The 19987-nt window shown below is 43.3% G+C and overlaps 1 protein-coding gene across 10 annotated transcripts in view; it reads left to right on the plus strand.

Annotated features, from left to right (window-relative positions):
• ST3GAL3 (ST3 beta-galactoside alpha-2,3-sialyltransferase 3) overlaps positions 1 to 19987 on the plus strand; it is a 242871-nt gene that overhangs the window by 135579 nt on the left and 87305 nt on the right. For all 10 annotated transcript variants that reach the window (XR_004060373.1, XM_030942125.1, XM_010371892.2 and 7 more), the window contains one exon: positions 11221 to 11313. Coding sequence is in view for 9 of the 10 variants with exons in the window: in XM_030942125.1 (XP_030797985.1) it covers positions 11221 to 11313 (93 nt within the window). In the remaining variant the exon portion in view is untranslated. The remainder of the gene's footprint in view (positions 1 to 11220; positions 11314 to 19987) is intronic.

The raw sequence follows: 19987 nt of genomic DNA on the forward strand, positions 1-19987 counted from the left end.
AGCCTGGGCAACGTAGGGAGACCTTGTGTCTTCAAAAACACAAAATCAGCCGGTTGTACCTGTAATCCCAGCTACTTAGTAGGTTGAGATGGGAGTATCACTTGAGCCTGAGAGGTCAAGGCTGCAGTGAGCTGTGATCACACCACTGCACTCCAGCCTGGGCGACAGTGAGACCCTGTCTCAAAACAAAAGAAAAAGGATAATAAAAGAACATTGTGAACAACTCTGTACTCACAAATCTGGTAACTTAGATGAAATGGACTGATTCCTTAAAAGACAGAAACCACTAAAACTCACACAGGGAGAAATAGACAATCTGAATAAATCTATATCTACTAAAGAAATTAAATCACTAATTAATAACTTTCCAAAACAGAAACAACAGTCTCAGATGGTTTCACTGGTGGATTCTATCAAAATTTAAGGGAAAAAATGATACCAAATGGTACCAGTTCTCTACAATGTCTTCCAGAAAATCAAAGCAGTAAGAACGCTTTCTCATTCTATGCGTCCAACATTACCCTAGACATTACCCTATTACCCAAATAAAGATATTGTGAGAAAGGAAAATTACAGACCAATATCTCTGATGAACATGCTCCAGAAATCCTCAACAAAATTATTAGCAAATTGAATTCAGCAATGTATAAAAAGAATTACATGTTGCAGCCAAGTGGGATTTATTCCGGGTATGCAAGGCTGGTTCAGCTTTCAAAAATCAATTAATGCACATTCTGTGACATCAACAGGCTAAAGAAGAAAAATCATATATCCATAGATGTAAAAAAACCATTTGATACGATCCAATACCTATTCATGATTTTTAAAAAAATTATCAGTAGACTATGAGTAGAGGGGAACTTCTTCAATTTGATCAAAAAACCTATAGCTAACATCTTGCTTAATGATGAGAAACTGGATTCTTTTCCTCTAAGATTGAGAAAAAACCAAGGATGTCCCCCCCACACCATTCCTGTTCAACATTATACTAAAGTCTTCACTAACACAGTAAGACAAGAAAAGGAAATAAAAGGCATACAGATTGGGAAGGAAGAAATAAAACTGACTCTGTTCACAGATGACATGATTGTCTATGTAGAAAATCCCAAAGATTGGCAAAAACATTCTGGAACTAATAAGCAGTTAAGGCAAGTTTTCAGGCTGTGAGGTTAACATACAAAAGGCAATTGCTTTTCTATATACCAGCAAGAAGCAGTTGGAATTTAAAACTTAAAACACGGTGTTGTTTACATTAGTGCCAAAAAAAGGAAATACTTAGGGATAAATCTGATGAAATATGTGTGAATGTGTTTGTGCACAGATTCATATATGAATGAGGAAAACTACAAAACTCTAATGAAAGACATCACATAAATCTAGATAAATGGATATTCCACATTTTGATAGAAGGACTCAGTATTGGGTTTTGGGGTTTTTTGGAAACAGGGTTGCCCAGACTGGAGTGTAGCGGTGCAAACACGGCTCACTGCTGCCTTGACCTCCCAGGCTCAAGTGGTCCTTCTACCTCAGCCTCTCAAGTAGCTGGGACTACAGGCATGCGCTACCACACCCAGCTAATTTATTTGTTATTATTATTTTTTATTTTGTAGAGTGAGGGTCTTGCTATGTTGCTGGGGCTGGTGTCAAACTCCTGGGATCAAGCAGTCTTCCTGCTTTGGCCTCTCAAAGTGCTGGGATTACAGGTGTGAGCCACTGTGCCCAGCCTCAATATTATTAAGATGTCAGTTCTCTACTTGATCTATACATTCGACGTAATCAGAATCAAAATTGCAGCAAGTAATTTTATGAATATCAACAAACTTATGTTAAAGTTTATGTGAAAAGGCAGAAGACCCAGAATCTACTGACGATGAAGAAGAAAGTTGGAGGATTGACGGTACCTGACTCCAGACCTACAATAAAGCTATCAAGATACAATCAAGATAGCATGGTATTGGCAAAAGAATGGACAAATAGATCAATAGAATGGGATAGAGATCCCATAAATTGACCCACACAAATATAGTCTGTTGATCTCAGACAAAGGAGCAAAGGCAATTCAGTGGAAAAAGGATAATTTTTTAAACAAATGATACTGGAATAATTAGATATCTGTATGTACAAATTAATCATTCACCTTGTACCTTTCACAAAAATTAACTCAAAATGGAACCTAAATAGACTAAATGTAAAACCTGAAACTATAATAAACTTCTGGAAGGTAACATAGAAAATTTATGTGACTTTGGGTTTGGTAATGAGTTTTTAGATACAAAACCAAAAGCACAATTCAGGAAAGAAAAATCAATAAGTTGATTTTATTAAACTCTAAAACTTGTACTCTGTGAAGTTCACTGTTAAGTGAATGAAAAAACAAGCCACAAACTGGGGAAAATATTGCAAATGCATACATGATTAAGAACTTGTGTTCAGAATATACAAAAAACTCTTAAAACTCAACATTAAGAAAACAACCAACCCAATTTTAAAAATGGGCAAAAGAACCAAAAAGACACCCTTTCCAGATGGTCAAAAAAGATACGCAGATGGAAAATAAGCATATGAAAAGATGCTTGCGTTATATGTCATTAAGGAAATGCAAATTAAAACAACAGTGAAATACTATCACACCTATTAGAAGGACTCAAAACAAAACAAAACAAAAACCTGACAGTCTCAAATGCTGACAAGGATGTGGAGCAATAGGAACTCTCATTCACTGCTGGTGGAAATGCATAATGGTTTGGCCACTTTGGAGCACAGTTTGGCAGCAGCTTACGAAGTGAAGCATAATATGACCATATGTTCTAGCAGTCACCCTCCTAAGTGTTTACCCAGTGGAACTGAAAACTTATGTCTACACAAAAACTATACATGAATATTTATAGCAGCTTTATTCATAATTGCCAATAACTGGAAGCATCAAGATGTCCTCAAACTGTGGCACATCTAGACAATGGACTACTATTCAGCACTAAAAAGAAATGTCTGTTAAAAAAAAAAAAAAAAAAAAACACCACTAAGGGCTTTGGAATCAGGAAATATAAAAAGTATATTTTAGAAAACAGCTATAACCAACATCCGAGGGCTTTGAAATCAGAACGGTCTATATTCAAATCTTCCTCCTACCACTTCCTAGTTGAATTTTTTTATTTCTCTGTTCATAAAATGGGAAGAATAATGCCTATCGTATAGGACTGTTTAAGGATTAGCAATAATGTAAATAAAAGTAAATTAAAACAAAAACAAAACTCCTGATACTGCTGAATAATTGTTGGTTACATTCCTCCACTCTATTATTTTGCTTCCCAAATATAACTTACGAATATTCTTCCTGTCTATATCCACTGTTACTCCTTCAACCAGGTCTCCTCATTTCTCTCTTGGACTAGTGCATGTCATTCATCTGCATAAAAATCCTTCAGTGGCTTCCCATTGCCTCCATCAGCAAGTCAAGACTCCTTGTCCTAGCAGCAAGACCATGCTGTGGTCTCACAGGCTTTGTTCTGTCAATACTAATGTATTTGCAGTTTCTGATATGTGCCAGGCTCTCTTTCTACTTTGAACCCTTGCACATGTTGTACCCTCGGCTGAGAATGTCCTTCTACTTTCTCTCTTTTCTTGACAGTACCTCCTCAAGATACCCGCCCTAATTCCTGAGACCACTTTAATTGTCTGTCTCCTCCATATGTTGTATATAACAGTGGTTGTACTTATACCCAAAGGTAATTTTTTTTTTTTTTTGAGACGGAGTCTCGCTCTGTCACCCAGGCTGGAGTGCAGTGGCGCGACCTCAGCTCACTGCAAGCTCCGCCTCCCAGGTTCACATCATTCTCCTGCCTCAGCCTCCCAACTAGCTAGGACTACAGGCGCCTGCCACCACGCCCAGCTAATTTTTTTTCCATCAGCCCTATAAAATGTACTATAGCTATTTTAAGAGTTAAGGAAACCGGTTGTGTCTTACCTGAGGTTGCATACCTAGTAAGTGACTTAAACTCCAATCTTCTTACCTTAAGCTGATTACGCTTTACATCAAAGAAAGTTGGGGCTTTGGTAAGAACAGGATAGAGTTTTGGAGTCAGTTTTCTTTTGCCAAAAATGAAAATAATACTTATCTTAGAGTAAGACTGCTCCAAAGGTAGACAGGGCCCTGGCCAAATATGTTTTGCAAGGCCTCTGCCTGCGTAAACCAGTTGATAGGTCCATGTATGGTATAATGACTTACTAAGGATTTAGAACAATGGGTAGAGAAGAGATGCTTATATATTTGTTTGTTATCCGATCAGTGCATATGAAAATTCTTTTGGGTACCCAGACACCACCACCTTTTTCTACTCAGGTTCAGGAACCATCTCTTTGCGTTTTCTATTGTCAAATATATCATTGCTGGAAAGTTTCATATCTCCTGCCACAAAAAACAAGTATCTGTATTATTAGTACTCAATGCCATGGCTTTTTGGAAACTGTTTTGTGGAAACGGTGATCTTCTTCCTTCAGTTCTCCAGTACAGTTCAGCTCATGCTGGATACATCATTTCATGAGGCTGCACTATCCTTCCTGAGGCCCGATCCAGTGACTCTCTCAAAGATGGGACTGCTTTGTTGGTGATGACCACACACACCAGTGTCAGAGAGTGCAGGGAAAATGTGAAGGGTAATGTTTTCTGGTCATGTTAAATGTATCATTTGACATTTTGTAGTGTAAACAGAACAGTACATCTTCCAACCATGGCTTCTCCTGGACTCCTTCAGCCCCACATGCCTGGGTCTAAGGGAGGTACTACTTTTTAGAGGATTATTGTAAAGCTAAATTAGATCATTAGATCCCCTGTCTGGTACCTGGTTTGTGCTCAGTGAATGTTACTTCCCTTGTGTTTTTCACTACCACCCAGAAAGAGGATGTGTTTTTATTTTTAAGGAAATGAAGTGTGGAAGCAAAATTGAATTGGAGAGTCACAGCAGATCTCTGGTGGAGTGCTTCCGTGAGAATTGTCTGTTGAAGCACTTGGAGAACTTAGTGGGGAGCATCCCTCCGGCTAAGATGAAGTAAATTACAAGGCCCTGAAGACAAATGTAACCTGGAGTAATGTCAGCTTGAGAATCACTGATCAAATAGGAATGTGGCCTGGTTTGATGAAAAGGTATTGCAGTGCCTAGCAGCAAGAGCAGAAAGGCAGGGCCTCCGGAACTGAGAAATACCACAAGTTTCAGATGACTCAGATCAAGCAGTCCCTTTTTTCTTAAAGTGATAGAAGACATTTGACAGTGCTTCAGCATTTATCACAGATGGCTGTACATGGGGCAAAAGCTGTAGAGAAACCCGAGTCTACATTGGTGGTCACAAAGAGCAAAGAGTCAGTGATCTCGGGTAGAATGGATTGGCACAGCCCATATGTGGGTAGATGAAGAAACTGGTGACAATGCAAAAAGACCCAGCAGACCTGGAGTAACAGGTCAGACAGGCGACAGTCAGAGGAGATAGAAGTTGTCCTTAAGGAGAAGCATTTCCATCTTGGGGCTTGAGAGGATCTATGGCAGTAAAGGCTATTTCAAAAAAAAAAAAAAAATTAAAGTGAAAATATTTAATGACAGAATAGGATTACTCAAGCTAGGCAAAGCTGCTTCTGCCATTTCCCTCATCATGTCATTATCCCAGAAACAACTCTCAAGTACTTGGAGAAAGGCATCCTCATGAGGAAGGCAGAAGATGGAATTGAAGAATTCCCTCCTCTGTGGATGGAGCGAGCTCTGTGCGGAGAGGCTCATCTGCACGCATGTCCCCCTAGCATGGTCACACTGGCTTTGATTAAGCCGCTGAGTTGTTAGGCAGTGTGCTAAGTACTGCATACATGGTCTTCTTTTCTCATAACGAGTGCTTTAAACTAAATTAGCACATGAATTGAGGGAGCGGGCATGGTAGGGGCTGATCTGAGTCCAGTCCTCTCTGTGATGATTCTAGAAACTAGACTGTTGGTTACACTATGTCCATCACTGATCTGTAGAGTCCTCAGGAATAACCATCAATGACCCTTTCCCAGTTTCTCTGGCCATCACCCTACTTCCCCCTTACACTTCCTATTGATTAACCTTCCAAGGCAAGGTAACCAACTGATTTCAGTCCAGCATTTTATTGGGTACTTGTATACTCTGCGCCATACATGCTATGCTAAATGATCATATTCTATGAGAGAAAGATATTTAAATGGACAATTTCTCTTCAGTGTAATGACGTGTAATGCTAGGCCTTAACTATGTCCTAGTCATCATTGTATCCTTAATCCCAGGCCAGTTAGTTAGCATGTACTGAGCACCAACAAGGGGCCAGCCACCATACTCAGTGCCAGCCCTTCTTTCTCAGCATAACTGTTACAAAAAATTTTATAAAATAAGTACTAGTGTAATCCCAGTTTTAAAGATGTGGAAATTAAGGGCACAAAACAATTTAAAAGACATGCCCCAAATCACACAGCTATTCAGAGAGCCAGGATAGGCCGGGTGCAGTGGCTCAAGCCTGTAATCCCAGCACTTTGGGAGGCCGAGACGGGCGGATCATGAGGTCAGGAGATCGAGACCATCCTGGCTAACATGGTGAAACCCCGTCTCTACTAAAAATACAAAAATCTAGCCGGGCGAGGTGGCGGGCGCCTGTAGTCCCAGCTACTCGGGAGGCTGAGGCAGCAGAATGGTGTGAATCCGGGAGGCAGAGCTTGCAGTGAGCCAAGATTGCGCCACTGCACTCCAGTCTGGGCGACAGAGCGAGACTCCACCTCAAAAAAAAAAAAAAAAAAAAAAGAGAGAGCCAGGATAAAAATCCAAGCAGAGTGTCTTCATTGTCTCTAAATATTTGTTGCAGGTAGAAATGAGAGGCAGAAAGGGGAAGGCAGTAGGAGAGTAGGGGAATAAGTGAGCAAGCGAAGATGAAGGTCTGTCCCAGGTAGCTCAGGTCCACAGGGGGATGAGTTTATTCTACCTGGGAAGGGAAGCATCATGGAAAGTTCACAAGGGAAGTGGTGCTTAGAGAATAGGCATCCCTGGCCAAGGTGGGCTAAGGGAGCAGAGCTAAGGCCAGCCCTTCCATTTTTGTGCTAGATCCTTTCCCCCTCCGCCTTCTCAAAGACATTCAACATGGTGAAACCTTGTCTCTACAAAAAATACAAAAATTAGCCAGGCGTGGTGGCAGGCACCTGTAACCCCAGCTGCTCAGGAGGCTGAGCCAGGAGAATCCCTTGAACCTGGGAGGTAGAGGTTGCAGTGAGCTGAGATTGCGCCACCGCACTCCAGCCTGGGCGACAGAGTGAGACTCCATCTCAGAAAAGAAACAGACAACAAAAAGAAACATTCTCCCTACAACTGTCCTATCTCTACTGCATCGTGAGTTTTTCTTTTATTCTAACCAGCTTCTAAACTTAGGAAAATATTTCCTAACCTCAAAAAACAATTTACCCTGCTTCCTTGCTCCAGCTATTGCCCCATTTCTTTGTTCCTTTGTAACAGAACTCCTAAAAATAGTCTGTGTTTCATGACTTCAGTTTCTCTCCTCCTGTTTTTTCTTAAACCCAGTGAAACGAGTTTCACCTCCACATTCCAGTGGAATGGCTATTGTTGAGGTTGGTGGTGACCTCCCTGTTGCCAAATCCAGCAGTTAGTCCTGTGGCCACACCTTACTGGACCTGCACAGTGTGTGATGCAGTTGGTCTCTGCGTTCTTCCTGTGATACTTGGTTCACCGCAGCATCACACTCACCTGCTCTTTCAGCCTCCTGCAGTGCTACTCCTCGCCTCCCAAATGCTGATCCTTCAAACACACGTCAGCCAGGGCACCCTCCCACTGGATATCATGTGGTGGTGACTCTCTCTGTGATTGGATCTGAACCCGAGCCAGGCGCTCATGGCAGCCACACGTCTCACACAGCGTGTGTGTGGCACCCCAGAGGATGGCCATCCCCTCCAAATGTGCTCCCTTGGAGCGATTCTTGGAATTACGTGGTTTCCACTGCACATGGGGAAGCTGAAAATCAGATTTTCCATCAGTTGCTTGTCAGTGTCCTCTGTGAAAGTTTCTGATTCCAGATCTGATGCTTTTCCCATTTATGACCCATTGCTTGGCCTGATTCCTTAAACTCGGTCCTCCTGAGTGAAGCAGGAGAGTGGAAGCGTCTGGTTCCTTCTTTGGGACTCCAGCCTGTCCATCTGGATTTCCTCTTGTGAGTGCAGTGGTGACACTCTTCACCCCAGGGGCTTGGTAGTCACATTTGCAGGACAATGGGTGCTCTTACTGGGTTTAATGCTAAATCTCCCAAAATGAAAGGCCAGCTGCAGAGTAGGAGAAGAACAAGGGCTGAGTGATTTGATCAGACATCTGTGGGGGCCTGCTGGCATTTGGAGTGTGAGTGCCTTAGAGAGACTAACTATTCTGGCCCCAGGGAGTTGGCGACCGTTAATCTTGGTGGTTTTGACCGCTAACTGCCCTAGAGGTCCCAGCCTGCTGGATGACTCAGACTCCCCAACACTCCCCCTATTCTTCTCTCACTGGGATAGTCAGGAGGCCATTTCTAAGGCATTTTAATTTGGTAATAACTTGACATGACACACTGTACCCAGAGTTGTATGTTTTAGGAGTTACTGTCGCTTTCTAAATGAGGGGTTCATTTGGAGCCCATCATCCTTGATATTGAACTGCTTTGCACTGCCGTGGAGGCAGCAGTATCTCCTGCCTTGCCTGCTGGGCTCCAGCTCCGTCTCCATTGTAGATGACGTGATCCTGTGCCTCCTGGACTGTCCCACAGCCCTTCTTCTTTAAGCACCTTGTCAAAAGTTGAGGGGGTAAACTAGAGAGAAAAAAGGTGGCCAAAGGTTTGTCCGTTGTGCATTTATTTCTGCACTGCACTGTGTTAAGAAGGGCACCTGCTGTCCATCTTTCTGCTGTTTATGAAACCTTCTAGAATTCAGAAAGACCACAGGAACTCACAGCACGAGGCAGGCAAGCAGATGGTGGGAGATTGGGAGACAGGACATGAAGAGACTCAAAATGCCTCACTGCCGCGGACCAGAGCTCTGTGAGACTTTCTGGACTGTCTTCTCCACCCCGTCTCCAACTGTGTTGACCACTCCTGTGCTGTCCCGTGCCTTCCTCTGTGACCGTGTTGGTGGCAGTGCCCTGTTAAGAGTTTCTGCACTGGTGTTAGAGACTTTGGGTTCTAATCCAGTGTCTACCATTATATGATCTTGGATTAGTCTCTTCATCTTTCTAGGCCTTGTGTGCAAATTAATTCATAGCACCAACTCACAGAGTTGTTGAGAGAGCTGATTGAAAACATCTAGAACGTTTTCGTCACTGTGCCTAGTCAAAAAGCTTCTAATCAGTTCCATAATTGCACCGAGGTTTATATTTCATTTCAAAAATACAGTTGTATACATAAGAAAAGATTGTTTTGCTCTTGTTAAAATTTTGGCTTTCTTTTGCCTACCACATAAAGGCCCAACTCCTTGGCTTGTCACTCAGCCTTCAGGTTGCATTTCAGGCTTTGAATTTCCTTGGTGGGGGATGCTTGAAAATGTAGATTTCTAAAAGAAATTGTGCGTTGATCAGATGAGTTTGTCTATGTTCAGTGAGCAGTTACTCTGTGTAAGGCTCTGGGCTAGGCCCGAGGGGTCTATGGTGAATCAGACATGACAGTAGGCAGTAGCATCATCATTTCTTGTACCACCACCCCACACCCACCCGCCCAGACCCTGCAGAAGGCAGCCTGGAGGGTAGGCTCGCCACGGCCCCATCACAGTAGAGCAGCTGGGCACCAGAGTGTTGGCAGCAGGCCCAAGGGTAGGGGTGGAGAAGGTGGGGACTCAGAACTGGCAGCCAGCCAGGGCTCACTCAGGTGCCCCAGCATGCAGGGCCTCCAGCCCACGGAACCCATTCACTGACTATATCCTGTTCTTTGGTTGTGATCTTCTCTGGACTGAATGGTGCAGAGATTTTGGTGGCAGGGCAGTGACTCCAGACCCAAACTGAACGCATAAGGACATTGAAACCCAAAGATGTGAGGTGGCATGATTGTGGTCACACAGCAACAAGCCAGGATTAGAACACAAGTCCTCTGAAAAATATGCAGCAGTCTCGGCCTTGTGGGTTCCTGAGATTGCGTTGTCTGCAGTGAGACTGTCAGGGTCATTTTGTTCCTTAAGAAAGTTATAGGTGTCTTCTCTGTGCCCATTTATGCAAGGCACAAGGCACTGGAGAGGGTAGGCAGGGTTAAATCAGATTCTAACCTTAGGAGTTTACAGTGTGTCAAGGGAGACATACTACCAAAAATTACAATACAGAATAGCAAGTGCTGGGGGTAAGTATATGATGTGAGGGGCAGGGGGAGTGACTGTACAAGCACAGAGGAGGCACTTAGCCCAATCCGAGGGTCAGAGAATCACTCCCAGTGAAGCTGATATTTAAGCTTAATCATGAAGGACCAGTAGTTATTGGCCAGATGAAGAAGGACAAGGAATAACATTCCAGGCAGAGAGACTAGGAAAGCATCCTCAACTAAAAGTCTAATGGTTACATCAGTAACCCCAATTACATACATTTATCATGTCTGTATTCGGTCACTGTTCGGGACAGTTCCCACTACTGGGGAATGGTTCCCACTGGGTGGATCATAGCATGAATGGAGAGAATAAAAGCAGATGAGGCTGGCCATGTAGGAACATACAAGGAAGGTGGAAAGGCCAGGGGCTCTGACCATCAAAGCCTGAGTATTTCTATCCTGTGAACTCCAAGCACCACTCCCCTGGGTATTGGAGCCTTGATAGAGCTCCTCATTTCCTTGGTATCAGGCTTCCTGCAAAGAATCTATGAGTATGAGCTGGGCATGGTGGCTCCATGCCTGTAATCCCAACACTTTGGGAGGCCGAGGCGAGAGGATCGCTTGAACTCAGGAGTTCAAGACCTGCCTGGGCAACACAATGAAACCCTGTCTCTTAAAAAGAAATCTGTGAGAATCCAGGTAAGTTCCTTTTACAGATACTATCCAGGGGCCTGACTTATTTATCTATCTATTCCTTTAGGGTTTGGGGATTTGTTTTGTTTTTACCCTTAAAGCCTTAATGTGGAAAATGCCTGAAGGACTGAAGCTTCACTCAAGATTCAAATACCTACAGCTCCTTATGAATTAATAACCCACTCAGTGCTCAGTACCTGGCAAGCTGTAACTTTCCTTCTCTTCCCATAGGCCTGCTGAATTAGCCACCAAGTACGCAAACTTTTCAGAGGGAGCTTGCAAGCCTGGCTATGCTTCAGCCTTGATGACGGCCATCTTCCCCCGGTAAGTGCTTCTGTTTCCTCCACTGCCTAGACAGCCTGGTCTGGGGTCCAAGAGCCAGAAACTCTGCCTCTCACAGCCAGTCATGTTCTCCTATGCTCTGGAAACCATGGGTTCCTGGAAAGGACTCTGCCTTTAAGTTGGTTCCTACTCCAGTCCTACTCCATGCCCTTGCTTTGCCTTACTCCCATCCTGTCTCTGGAGCTTGCACCTTGTGGCACAGCCTGTTTCTGCAGAAGGATAACCTACATGGTTGCCCCATGCAAGCCAGGTATCCAGAGGCAGCCAGAGAAGGCTGCCAAGCACAGAAACTCCTAGACCTAGTATCAGTGGCCAAACGAACTTTTTTGGAAGCTGGGACCAACTAGCTGGCTTCAGGGAGGCATATCCAAATAAAGCAGGGAACAAAGAGAAATTTCTGAGGCTGTCTTGAGTTTTAGCACTTTCCTTCTCTGTCCATTTTGCATTCTGGAGCTGCTGGCTTCTTTGGCACCTGACAGAATCTGTGCATAACCTAGGGAGTTCCTTTTACCAAATGCTGCTAAGGGATCTTGCTTACCGATCCATCCTCCTTTTTGGTTTTCTTTTCTGAAGCCTTGGTGTGGAAAAGGAGCTGAAGTGCTGAGATTGTCTTTGGTGTGCAGTGAAACTATCAGAGTCATTTTGTTCCTTCTGATTTGGAGGGGCTGGAGGAAAGGCTGCCTAGGATTGTCTGGGCACTTGGACCACCAGAGGAGTGCTAGGGGTGGGCTCTGCTCACTGGGGGAAGGACTTGCCTCCCATCCCTTAGAAGGCTGAGGTTAAGACACACAATGTGCTTGCAAAGGAATGCTGAGAAACAGCTGGCCCCAAAGTAACTCCAGGATATTTGGTTTTTATGCTCCCTTTCTTTTCGAACGTGAGCAGCTCAGCTTAGCTCCTTGTGTAAAGCAAGGGCTATGCTGACTGAGTATCCGGTGCTCAGATAGAGATCTCTTTGTCCAGGGTCTGCCTTCTGAATTGATTCCAAATATTTTGCTTCCTCCAGCTATTTATTGAGTGCCCCTGTGTCTGGCTTTGTGTTCTGTATTCTTAACACAGGTTTTTGCAAGTCTATACGACCCAGTCCCTTGGCCCAGACACCTGTGAGTTTTCCTTGACCAGTATATAGGTTTCTTTTACTTTTTCTAATTGAAAGTAATACAGGCATGTGGAAAACAAAACAAAACAAATAAAACCCTCAAACAGTACAAAAGGATACATACTGCCACTCCAGGCCCCTTCCAGAGACAGCCAATATTACCATAAATGGGAACATACTGTATTTAGTATTCTGTGCTGTGTATTAGGCCGTTCTTGCATGTCTATGAAAAAATATCTGAGACTGGGTAAATTGTAAAGAAAAGAGGTTTAATTGGCTTATGGTTCATTAGGCTTTACAGGAAGTATGGTGCTGGCATCTGCTTCATTTCTAGGAGGGCCCCGGGAAACTTAAAATCATGCCAGAAAGTAGAAGGGGAGCAGGCACGTCATATGGCAAAAGCAGGAGCAAGTGAGTGAAAGAGAAGAAGTGCTACACACTTTTAAACAACCATATCTCACAAGAATTCACTATCACAAGTACAGAACCAGGAGGATGGTTCTAAGTCATTAATGAGAAACCACTCCCATGATCCAGTCACCTACCACCAGGTCCCACTGGAGATTACATTTTTTTCCCTTCCTTTTTTTTTTTTTTTTTTTTTTTTGAGACAGGGTCTTGCTCTGTTGCCCAGGCTGGAGTGCACTGGTGCAATCTTGGCTCGCTGCAGCCTTGACCTCCGGGCTCAAGCAATTAGCCCACCTCAGCCTCCCAAGTAGTTGGGACTCCAGGCACATGCAACCACACCTAGCTAATTTTTATATTTCTGGTAGAGGTGGGGTTTTGCGCTGTTGCCCAGGCTGGTCTCAAACTCCTGGACTCAAGCGATCCGCCCACTTTGGCCTCCCAGAGTGCTAGAATTACAGGTTTGAGCCACTGAGCCTGGCTGGGGATTACTTTGCAATGTAAGATTTGGGTAGGGACAAATATTCAAACTGTATCATTCTGTCCCTGGCCCCCACAAATCTTATGTCCTTCTCACATGTTAACATACAATCATCCCTTCTCAATGGTGCCTGCAAAATCTTAACTCATTCTAGCATTAACTCTAAAGTCCTAAGTCCCAAATCTAAATTCTTATCTGGAAATGAGTTCCTTTCACCTATGAGACTGTAAAATCAAAACAAGTTGCTTACTTCTGAGATACAATGGGGGTATAGGCATTGGGTAAACATTCCCATTCCAAAAAGGGGTAATCAGCCATTCCAAGAAAGGGGTAATACACCCCATGCAAGTTTGAAACCCATCAAGGTAATCATTAAATCTTAAAGCTCCAAAATGATCTCCTTTGACTCCATGTCCCACATTCAGGGCACACTGGTGCAAGAAGTGGGCCCCCAAGATCTTGGGCAGCTCTGCCCCTGTGGCTTTGCAGGGTGCAGTCCCTGCGGCTGCTCTCATGGGCTGGCATTGAGCGCCTGAGGCTTTTTCAGGTGCAGGGTGTAAACTGCTGGTGGATCTACCATTCTGGGGACTGGAGGATGTGGCCCCCTTCTCACAGCTCCACAAGGCAGTTTCCCAGTGGGGACCCTGTGTGAGGGCTCCAATACCACATTTCCCCTCCACACTGCCCTAGTAGACGTTCTCTGTGAGGGCTCTACTGCTGCAGCAGGCTTTTGCTTGGGCAGCCAGGCTTTTCCATACATCCTCTGAAATCTAGGTGGAAGCATCCAAGAATCCTCCATTCTTGCAGTCTGTGCACTCTTTTTTTTTTTTTTTTTTTTTGAGACGGAGTCTTGCTCTGTCGCCCAGGCTGGAGTGCAGTGGCCGGATCTCAGCTCACTGCAAGCTCCGCCTCCTGGGTTTACGCCATTCTCCTGCCTCAGCCTCCCGAGTAGCTGGGACTACAGGCGCCCGCCACCTTGCCCCGGCTAGTTTTTTGTATTTTTAGTAGAGACGGGGTTTCACCGTATTAGCCAGGATGGTCTCGATCTCCTGACCTCGTGATCCGCCCGTCTCGGCCTCCCAAAGTGCTGGGATTACAGGCTTGAGCCACCGCGCCCGGCCGTCTGTGCACTCTTAACGCCACATGGAAGCTGTCAAAGCTTGCAGCTTGCATTCTCCAAAGTGGCAGCCTGAGCTGTACCTTGCCCTTTTTGAGACATGGCTAAAGCTGGAGCAGCCAGGATGTGGGGAGCAGTGTCCTGAGGTTGCATAGGGGCCAGGCCCTGGGCCTGACCCATGAAACCGTTTTTGTCTCCTGGTCCTCAGGAACTATGATGGAAGGGGCTACCCCAAAAATCTCTAAAATGCCTTTGAGGCTTTTCCCCTGTTATCTTAGATATTAGCACTTGGTTCTTTTTTAGTTATGCAAATGTCTCTAGCAAGTGGTTACTCCACAGCCTGCTTGAATTCCTCTTCTGAAAAAGCTTTTTCTTTCTTTGCCATGTGACTTGGCTGCAAATTTTCCCAATTTTTATGCTCTGCTTCCCTTTTCAATATAAATTCCAACTTTAAGTCATTTACTTGCACCCGTATCTGAGTGTAAGCTGTTAGGAGCAGCCAGTCATATCTTGAATGCTTTGCTGCTTAGAAGTTTCTTCTGCCAGATACGCAATCATCACTCTCAAGTTCAAACTTCCACAGATCCCTTGGGAAAGGGCACAGTGCAACAAAGCTCTTTGCTAAGGCATAACATGTTATGACCTTTGCTGCATTTCCCAGTGAGTTCCTCATTTCAATCTGAGACCTTTTTGGCCTAGATTTCATTGTCCATATCCGTATCAACATTTTGGTTACAACCATTTAACCTGTCTCTAAGAAGTTCCAAACTTGCCCTCATCTTCCTGTCTTCTTGTGAGCCCTCCAAACTCTTCCAGCCTCTATCCATTACCCGGTTCCAAAGTCCTTTCCACGTTTTCAGGTATCTTTCTAACAATACCTTACTCCTGGTACCAATTTTATGTATTAGGCCATTCTTGCATTGCTACAACGAAATATCTGAGACTGGCTAAATTATAAAGAAAGAGGTTTAATTGGCTCACAGTTCTGCAGACTTTACAGGAAGTATGGTGCTGGCATCTGCTTACCTTCTAGGGAGGCATCAGAAAGCTTACAATCATGGCAGAAGGCAAATGGAGAGCAGGCATGTCAAGAGCAAGTCAAGAGCACACACTTTTAAACAACCAGATATTGTGAGAATTCACTCACTATCACACGGGAATGGTGCTAAACCATTCTTGAGAAATCAGCCTCCATGATCCATTCCCACCAGGCCCCACCTCCAACATTGGGGATTACATTTCTATATGAGATTTGAGTGAGGACAATTATCCAAACTATATCATGTACCTTCCTTTTTACTCCTAAGAATATAGGTTAAGATTATTATATTACCAGCATATATGGATCCACTTCATTTTTAAAATGAATGCATAATATACAATTGCATGACTGTATCATAATTTTACTCAAATTAAGGTTAAATTAAAATTATTGGTTAAAGGTTAAAATTGTTGGTTAATTGAAGGTTAATTAAAATTATTGGCCTGGTGCAGTGGCTCACGCCTGTAATCCCAGCATTTTGGGAGGCCAAAACAGGCGGATCACTTGAGGTCAGGAGTTTGAGACCAGCCTGGTCAACATGGCAAAACCCCGTCTCTACTGAAAATACAAAAATTAGCTGGGTGTGGTGACACACACCTGTAATCACAGTTACTCGGGAGTCTGAGGCAGGAGAATTGCTTGAACTGGGAGGCAGAGGTTGCAGTGAGCTGAGATCGCATCACTGCACTTTAGGCTGGGCAACAGAGTAAGACCCCGTCTAAAAAATAAATAAAATAAAATAAATTTTGTTTCAAATTAAAGTTTATTGAAGTTTAATTTACAAACAAAATTTCCCTTTTAGTGTAGTTCTGTAAATTTTTATGAATACATACTTTGTGTAGCCACCATTACAATCAATAGTACATTTCCAGCAATCCGAAAATAGTCCTTTTTGCTCCTTTGTAGTTAACCTCTCCCCTTACCCCCAGCCCCTGGCAACCACTGTAGTGTTTCCAGAATGTCATATCAATGGAATCATATAGCATGAAGCCTTTTGAGTTTGCATCTTTAACTCAGTGCAACACATTTGTGATTCATACATGTGCTATGTGCATCAGTTGTTTGTTCTTTTTATGCTGATTAGTATTCCATCAAATGGATTAACACAGTCTGATTACCTACTCAGAGGTCAAAAGACATATATATGGGTTAATTCCAGTTCTTGGTAACTATAAATAAAGCTGCTATAAACATTAGTACAGGTTTTTGTGTGAATGTGTGTGTTCCTTTTTCTTGAGTAAATACCTAGGAATGGAATGGCTGGGTCCCATGGTAACTGTTTTCCAATGTGATTGTACTGTTTGCTTTCCCACCAGCAGTGAATGACAGTTCCAGTTGCTCTACATCCTTGCCATCAGTCTTTTTGATTTTAGCCATTCTAGTAGGTCTGTAGTGATATCTCAATATCTAAAATTATGGTTTTAAATTTGCAGTTTACTAATGACTGGCAATGATAAATATCTTTTCATGTGTTTATTTTCCATTCTTTTATCTTTATAGAACTGTCCTAGTCTGTTGCCTTTTTTTTTTTTTTTTCTTTTTGAGATGAAGTCTCGCTCTGTTGCCCAGGCTGGAGTGCAGTAACATGATCGCAGTTCACTGCAAGCTCCACCTCCCAGGTTCACACCGTTCTCTTGCCTCAGCCTCCCAAGTAGCTGGGACTACAGGCGCCCGCCGCCACACCCGGCTGATTTTTTGTATTTTTAGTAGAGACGGAGTTTCACCGTGTTATCCAGGATGGTCTCCTTTCTCCTGACCTCGTGATCCGCCTGCCTCAACCTCCCAAAGTGCTGGGATTACAGGTGTGAACCACTGCACCTGGCTTGTTGCCATTTTTTAATTGGTTGTTTACCTTATTGAACTATAAGAGTTTTTTAAACTTCTGGACAGAAGCCCTTTGTCAGATATGTGATTTGCAGATACCTTACTGCCTCTTCCCATTCTCTTTACAATGTCTTTCACAGAGCAGAAATTTCTAATCTTGGTAAAGTCTAATTTTCTACATTTTCTTTTATGGATTGTGCTTTCAGTATTGCATCTGAGATATCTTTCTCCAGTCTAAGGTCAAAAAGCTTTCTCTTGTTTTATTTCAGAATTTTGAGTTAATTTTTGTGTATATAAAAGATTAGAGTTGCCGGGCACAGTGGCTCACGCCTGTAATCCCAAAACTTTGGCAGGCCGAGGCAGGCAGATCACGAGGTCAGGAGATCGAGACCATCCTGGCTAACACGGTGAAAACCCATCTCTACTAAAAATACAAAAATTAGCTGGGCGTGGTGGTGGGCGCCTGTAGTCCCATCTACTCGGGAGGCTGAGGCAGAAGATTTGCATTAACCCGGAGGTTTAATGAGCTGGAGGTTGCAATGAGCCGAGATTACGTCACTGCACTCCAGACAAAGCAAGACTCCCTCTCAAAAAAAAAAAAAAAAAAAAAGAGTTTATGTTCACTTTTTGCACGTGGATGTTCAGTTGTTCCACAACCATTTGTTAAAGACTCTGCTTTCTCCTTTGAATTACCTTGGCATGCTTGTCGAAAATCAGTTGAACGTATATGTGTAGGTCTCCTTCTGTACTCCCTAGTCTATTCTGTTGATTTATGACTTTGTGCCAGTATCATTCATACGTGGACAGTCTTGTCGTCTGTTACTAAAGACAGTTTTATTTCTTCCTTTTAAATCTGTATGTCTCATTTCCTTTTTCTTGCTTTACTGCGCTGGCTAGATTCTTCGGTACAGTATTAAATAGGTGAGGTGAGAGGGAACAGCCTTGCCTGTTCCCGGTCTTAGGAGGAAAACGTCTAGTCTTTTACCATTATGGTGTTGGCTGTAGGTTTTTCATAGATACCCTTTTTTAGGTAGAGGAAGTTCTCTTCTGTTCCTAGTTTCCTGAGAGTGTTTATCATGAATAGATGTTGAATTTTGTCAAATGCTTTAAGATCATATGGCTTTTCTTTTTTAGTCTAGTAATATGATGAATTACATTGATTTCTTTCTCATTAATTGATTTTGAATGTTGAACCAATCTTTCATTTGTAGGATAAACTTCATTTAGTCTTGGCGTATTGTCGTTTTTACACATTGCTGTATTCAATTTGCTAAAATTTTTCAAGAATTTTTGTGTCTTTGGTTATGAAAGATACTTGTCTGTAGCTTTCTTGTGATGTCTTTAGTTTTGGTAATATAGTAATGCTGGCTTCAGAATAAGCGGGAAAATATTTCTTCATCTTCCTACAAATTTTGTGTGCAGTTGGTAATATTTTTCATGAAATGTTTGATAGAATTCACCAGCAAAATCTAGGCCTGTCTGAAGAAAAAACAGTTTTTTATCTCTATTCTCATGCACCACTGAACACACTTCTGACACCAGATGTGTCACAGTTTTTCCTCACACATGAAGCAGTTCTTCAGCAGACCCTACTGTGTGTCCTATAATTCAATTCAGTTCTGACCTTTTCCACCTGGAGATGGCGTCAGATCCCACAGGTTGACGGCTCAACAGGCCTATACCTCACTTCAGATGCTAATCACAAGTAGTAGGTTGTTACTTATACATCTCACTAACCACCTATAAATTGTGAATTCCAAGACCACCCCGTCTTGGGTTTGATCTGTTTGCTAGAGCAGCTCACAGAATTCAGGGAAACTTGTGTTTATCCGTTTATTATAAAGGATATCACAAAGGATACAGATGATCAGCCAGATGGAAGAGATGCATAGGGCATGGCATGTGGTAAGGGGTTCACCACCCTCTGGGGACCTCCATGTGTTCAGCAGTCTGAAAGCTCTCTGAACCTTGTCCTTTCGGGTTTTTATGGAGGTTTCTGTAAACCCTGTGGAGGATTACATAGGCATGATTCATTGCATCATTGACCACTGGTGATCACATCAACCTTCAGCCCTTTCCCATCCCCAGAGGTCAGAGGGTGAGACTGAAAGTTCCAGCCCTCTAATTGCGTAGTTGGTTCCCCTGCCAACCAGCACCCAACATAAGGCTATCCAGAAGTCACCTCATGAGAACAAAAGATGTTCCCATCACCCAGGAAATTTGAAGGAATTTAGCAGCTCTCTGTCAGATGTGCTCTTATCAGTCAGGAAATTACAAAGGTCTTAAGAGCTCTGAGTCAGAAACTAGGGTCAAAGACTAGATATTAGAACAAAAGATTCTCTTAGTGCCCCTATCTGTAAGGATTTTAGGAGCTTCATGTACGGACCAGGAGCAGAGACCAATATTTATATTTTTTATTATTTCATAGCCTGCACAGTCTTTGTAGGAAGGCTTTTGTTGTTTTTGGTTTCTTTTCGAGACAGAGTTTCTGTTGCTCAGGCTGGAGTACAGTGGCGTGATCTCTGCTTACTACAACTTCTGCCTCCTGGGTTCAAGCAATTCTTGTGCCTCAGCCTCCCGAGTAGTTGGGATTACAGGTGTGCACCATCACGCCCAGCAAATTTTTGTATTTTTAGTAGAGACGGGGTTTCACCATGTTTGCTGGGCTGGTCTTGAACTCTTGGCCTC

The sequence above is a fragment of the Rhinopithecus roxellana genome, chromosome 12 (assembly GCF_007565055.1).
Source record: "Rhinopithecus roxellana isolate Shanxi Qingling chromosome 12, ASM756505v1, whole genome shotgun sequence".
NCBI lineage: Eukaryota > Metazoa > Chordata > Mammalia > Primates > Cercopithecidae > Rhinopithecus > Rhinopithecus roxellana.